Source organism: Solanum verrucosum, unplaced genomic scaffold (genome assembly GCF_900185275.1).
Source record: "Solanum verrucosum unplaced genomic scaffold, falcon-dt-bn FXZP01000280.1, whole genome shotgun sequence".
NCBI lineage: Eukaryota > Viridiplantae > Streptophyta > Magnoliopsida > Solanales > Solanaceae > Solanum > Solanum verrucosum.
The window spans coordinates 1,919,376-1,925,349 of NW_026019982.1; the positions used below are offsets into that span (position 1 = coordinate 1,919,376).

General features: G+C 30.4%; 1 protein-coding gene across 1 annotated transcript; it reads left to right on the top strand.

The window, feature by feature from the left end:
- The first annotated feature begins 3,157 nt into the window (after positions 1–3,157).
- Positions 3,158–4,003, top strand: LOC125817466 (proteinase inhibitor PSI-1.2-like). The gene is made up of 2 exons (XM_049497001.1): positions 3,158–3,240; positions 3,664–4,003. Exons 1-2 carry the CDS (start codon positions 3,195–3,197, stop codon positions 3,849–3,851), a joined length of 234 nt encoding a protein of 77 aa, XP_049352958.1. The 5' UTR covers positions 3,158–3,194; the 3' UTR covers positions 3,852–4,003.
- Positions 4,004–5,974: the final 1,971 nt, after the last annotated feature.

Here is a 5,974-nt window from a genome sequence, read left to right on the forward strand (position 1 = left end):
GCATATTTCTTACACAAATAAATTGACGAATTCGTAGGTGTTTGAGGTACTACTAATTCTGTGACGGGTGAATCGGCTGTATAATCTAATACCTTGGATACTATAACGTATTAAATTTTTTTAAGGACACATAGTAAATTTTGTAGTTAAATATTTTTCGACTTTTCAAGGAGTATTATTTTTCAGTTTGAACTGATCAGATGTACTTACAGACAACACCTAGTTTTTTTTCTTGACTTAGCAACGTGAGACGCAATAAATAAATTATTTTGGGTAGTGATCAATAAACACAATATAAGTCATATAACATCAATAAAAGACAAACAATATCACTTGATATTTGATAGTACAACATAACCAAGTAAGTTTCTTGGTTTCACCATGGATAAGTAAAATATATAGTAGAGATTTAATTTGCATCTAAGAGATGCATACACTTAATTATAATCTAGTACAATATATTGATTCATGTCCATATCCTCAAGTAGATAAGGTGCCATTGAGACATACATATTCACCCACAAAAAGATTGTCACAGTTAAGGTTCGGATTCAAAGAACTGAATTTCTCTGCTTCGAAAGACTTGATAATACTGTCACAAGTATCGCCAGTATCTACATTATAAATGACCGTACAACTTGGAATGGCTTGAGACGTCGCGTTATTAGATCCTGGAGCAAACAAAAAAACAAACGAAAAAAAAAATGGAATGTGAGTTTAGAGATGAAGAAAATGGCATTTATGTAACAAGTAGTAAAATTTTATGCAATGAAATAAATGTTCATACTGAGAATTCGTCGTCCCAGAGATGGAGTACTCAAAATGAGTAGAAAAGTAAGGACTAAGGCTAAGTTCAAGGAATTATTGCTAGCCTTGGCCATGATTAATTGAACTAAATGTAATTGATTTTAATTAAGCTTATTAAGTAGTGTCTAATACTTTGTTGAGATCATGTATATTTATAGGACATACAAGAAACAATAATTTAATTTGTTTGTGAAAAAAGTGGATTTTGTGTTGTTATTTCCTTCTCAACATTTACTAATCAGGGGAATGTTGCCGGACTGTGTGTGTACTTGGTCAAAGTGAGATAGAAACTACAAAGCTAATTATTGGGGTCATGATAAAAAGGGATGAGTTTATTGATAAGACTTACTTAAATCACACTAGTTTAGGAGTTAATTACTAAGATACATTTTAGTTTACAATATTACGAATTTTATCAGATTTTGGATATATCCAGATGTACGGATATATCTAGGGATGCATAGAATCGAAATTTGGTGTAATTTATTCTAGATACAATGTATCCAAGTGAATTCACATGTATCTTGGGTACATAACAAATCTCAATCATCGATCCCTCCCATCTCGCTCGCCACTCTCCTATGTATCTAGTCCTAGATAAATGCAAATCACACTAGATACATACATACACATGTATCTAGTGTGATTCGCATGTATTTAAAATACATGACTATCTCTCTCGCCACCTTCCCATGACCCCATCTCGCTCGCCTCTCTCCCTATTTTTATTGTATTTGGTAGCAAAAATACATTATCTAGGTGTATCTTAATATATGATAGAAAACTCTTAATTAGTAGTAAGATACGTAATTATTTGAAATATAGGTAGAATTAGTATATATGCTAGGGATGTATATCTTTTTCCTATAAAGTAAGGGGGGAATTTTGAAAATACTTACGTCATGTTGCCTAATATACAGTATTCTACAAGGTTATAATATTAATATAACAATAATATTATTGGGTATAATTAATATAAATCTCGAGTGTTAAGAGCTAATTACATTATTTTCATAGTCTTTTCAAATTACAAAAATCTCTTAAAATTTATGAATTTTGGATACATTATTGGACTTCCGGATACATCAGACATCCGGATACATAGGGGAGGAATGTATATGAGAGAGAAGGGATGTACCCGAGAGGGGATAGAAATGTATCAGAAATGGAATAGGACATCCAGTTACATAGGAAAGGAATGTATCCAAGAAGAGATTTTTTTAAAAAATAAAAATTAAATAATAATTTATTTTTTAAATCATGGTAAAATAAAATATCTATTTAGGTAATTTTTCTTATAATTAACCCAACTCTGAAACGATCCAAGTGTAATTTCCAGTGAACAAAAGTATAATTCTCAATTTGCCGACTATGCGGAATATTTTGGTGATTAATGAATCATAACTCGGTCTAATTTTCTAGTTTCATCTCTTCAATAATTCGTACACATTTTAATTAATCTATCGACATTGACACAAACGTATCGTACATATTTTTACATCATCATCAGGTTAATGTAAAGCTAGAAATATTTACGATTTGATTAAAAACCAATATAAATAAAAAAAATAAAAATCAAACAGTTAAATAAATTGATAATATTTGAATTGGGTTGATTTTATTTTTAATAATGATTAAAAAGCAAACTGATATGTTATATATGCAATATGTTAGTTTTTTTAAAAATAATTTCAACTACTTTGTTTTTTTTTTATTTATGAAAAATGATTTATTTCTAATAGATTGTTGACTTTAGACTTAAACTCATTTATTGAAAAAATTATGAATTCAAACTCATTAATTGAAAAAACAAGTACTATTGAAAAAGTCTTTGTTCTTTCGTGCAAGTTTTGTAGTTCATGGTAGAAATGGATACGGCTAATATAAAGGACCGGCGGCTTCAAACTATAAAGTGGAATATCTAGTTGCAATTAGATTTAAAAAATGTATCTAAATCGCATTAGACAAGTCTTGGGATGTAAGCTTGACCAAGAAAATATGTAGGAGAATTTTGAAAATGGAATCCTTCATTCGGAAGATCACCTGCTCAATTAAGTTGGTCATTGCGGGTGTATTTTAAATGATTTTGAATGGCTTTTTTATTTTTTTTTAAAATTAGACTCAGTCCACAATTCACATACAAATTAATTTCACACTGACCTAATCTCTTTGACGATATGCATATATATCTTACAACCATATTTATAAGCAATTGAATTTTTTGGCTTCTACAATTGTCCATTATTGACCTACTATTTATTTTGTCCACAATATTTTTTTGAAAAAAAAAGAAAATACATAGATTTGCTTGCTATAAGTACTCCCTAAGTCTAAGACAAAACATACATCCTCCAAGAAGATCAGAAAATAAAAGCAAACAATCAAGCATGGGTAGTAACAAAGTTGGTGTCCTCACTCTCCTCCTCCTATGTGGTATGATTAATTTTACCTAACATTCATCTTCCTTTTTTCTCTCAATAAAATAGTTACTACTTCATAAATTTTTGCCATTAATTTATTAGAATTTAAAAGGTCAAAAACACATGAAGTATGCGAGTTTTTCATTATGAGGCGTTCACTTTTCCTACTTGAATTATTATCAATTATCAACTATCAGTTGTTCACTTTTCATACCTAAAATACCATCATTGTTCAGATAGCTAGGAAAAGGGAATAACTTATAGTTGAAGTGTGATATAATAAATAGTTAATGATAGTTCAAGTACGATAAACCCCTGATGATTTATTTAAGGAAACTCACAAAAGAATGATACTTCATATGTGTTTTTTTATCATTATCTCATGTACTATTTATGTACATTTTAAATGGATTTTTTTTTTTTGTGTTTGGAACAGTTTTTCTAGTGGGAAGCAATTATGTGGAAGCTCAGATTTGTCCTCAATTTTGTGAGCCAAATGTGGATTACATGACTTGTTCCTCTTCAGGAAGCACAATACTTCGTCCAACATGCATCAACTGTTGCCAAGCAAGAGGAAGGGGATGCCAACTTTTCCGTAGAGATGGCTCTGCAATATGTAACTAATAAATCACCTTTGAGATTTATCAAAGGGGATAAATTAATAGTTTCTAATAAATTATGATCACATATAAGTGTTTAAAATAAATTCTGAGTTTATGATTTACTCAGATGACCAATATTATATATAAGTAATGGATTTTTAGTGTTTGTCTAAACATTTGTTTTTAAAGTTGTTTAGTATGGTATCAAAGTCAGATTAATCCCAATTTATGATTTCTCAATATTAAATTGTTCATGCACTAGGTTTCTAGTTTCAGACGTAAGCCGTGAGTCCCACATCAATATAAGGAGGAGAATTTAGACTATTTAAATGATCTTCACAATCCCCCCCTCCACCCCCCACACACACACTCATAAGCTAACTTTTGAAGTTGAATTAGGTCAAGAATTCTACTTTTAACCGTCTATCTATTGGTGGTGTGGTGTCTGATCCACCGATGATATCCCATAATTCTTGGCCGAGAAAGTAATGTTGCATTCTCATGCTCCATGATCAGTAGTTTCTTGCGTTCAGCTTCTCAACGCAATTGAGAGTGCTTGAGAAATTCGCCATTGATAAGTGCCTCACGACTTGTAGCCTCTAACAATAGCTTGTAGGATCTTCTTTGAGTTCTTGTCTCGCTCTTATCCACCAGGCTCTGATACCACTTGTTGAATATTTTTGGTGGGAGATAACGGGCACAATCGATTTCTCATAACTTGAATTTTATTATATCAAAGTAAGGACTCACTTCGGTCTTTCAATCTTGATCACACTTGTTGCTTGCTTCAGCAACACTCTCTACTTGAGCACACACTTGTTTGCTCTCTTGCTTTCTTACTTACTTGCTTTGTTACTTGGTTTATTGCTTAGTTGCTTACAACTCAAATGGACCACCACTATTTATAGGAGGTGATGGAACAATCTAACTAAGCATATTTTTCTACTCTATTCTAGAATATTCCTCCAACTACTTAATTTTAGAACTACCCTATCTAGAACATTTCTAGACTAGTCTTTCTAGAATACTCATTCTAGAGATCTTCCTTCAATTCTCTGTAACTCAGGAATATTCTAGATTTTTCTTGACTTATCTTAAGTAAATAATTAAGTTGGTGATGAATTATTAACAATGTGTAATAGATATCGAACCCCCTTCCATTGGTTCGTATATTTACTTTTCAGATTTTGAACCCTCTTATTAAAAATTCTGGCTCTCCGCCATTGCTTAAGGTTCAGATCTTGATCATGTTGTGATACACCACCAAAATATGCTTTACTTTTAAAAGTTTAATTTTTGATTATATAATATGTAAACTGAAGTTTGATCAGTTGATATTTCGATGAATTTTTATAATATCTTTGATATGTATTAATTTGTACACGTGTGAACTATGATCTTATTTAGCTCAGTGAGTAATATCTAGGAAATTACAATTCTAATGAGGATGTTATAGTCACACACATAGGATAGGCCTCTCCTCTCGGCTTCCTTAATTTGAGGGTTTGGGTTTGAATCTTGAACATGAAAAAGTTTTAGTGGGGAGTGTTACCTCTCAAATGGGCCTTATCAACAACATAATCAACGTAAATCTGAATTAATTGGACTTCAATACAAATATTGAACAATGATTGGAAAAGTATTGAGAAATGACTAAAGCTAGTTAATAATAAGAATAAATTAAGAATTAGATGACATTATTTTTTTTCTCTTCTTAAATAGATAAGTAAAAACGAATATCTATTTCGATGCAAATTTTATAGTGATACAAGTTACATATATACTGGAAAATAATGCTAAAAAAGGATATTATTTCTTTTATTTTAAAAAGTTCTATTTTGGTTATATAATATGTAAACTGAAGTCTGATCAGTTGATATTTCGATAGCTTTTTATAATAGGGAAATCAATTTTCTGAATATTTTAAAATAATTGACGTCCTAACTGAAGCCAGAAAAAGCTTAATTGTTTTTCAATATCAACTTCCGGAGATGGGTATTTACCTTTTCTCAAAGATAAATTTGGACATTTTCTCAACAAAAGAACCTTGTATGGATTGGTTTGTAAAGTTATCTAAAGTAATTTGAAAACAATTACTAGAAATAAAATTACTCTATTCATATATTTTTATTTGATTAATTTGGA

What these genes read in the sequence shown, in the direction of transcription:
- LOC125817466 (XM_049497001.1), top strand. Translation starts at nt 3,195, where the DNA reads ATGGGTAGTAACAAAGTTGGTGTCCTCACTCTCCTCCTCCTATGTG. An exon ending in CACTCTCCTCCTCCTATGTG is followed by an intron (nt 3,241 to 3,663) that starts GTATGATTAATT and finishes TGTTTGGAACAG; the next exon opens with TTTTTCTAGTGGGAAGCAAT.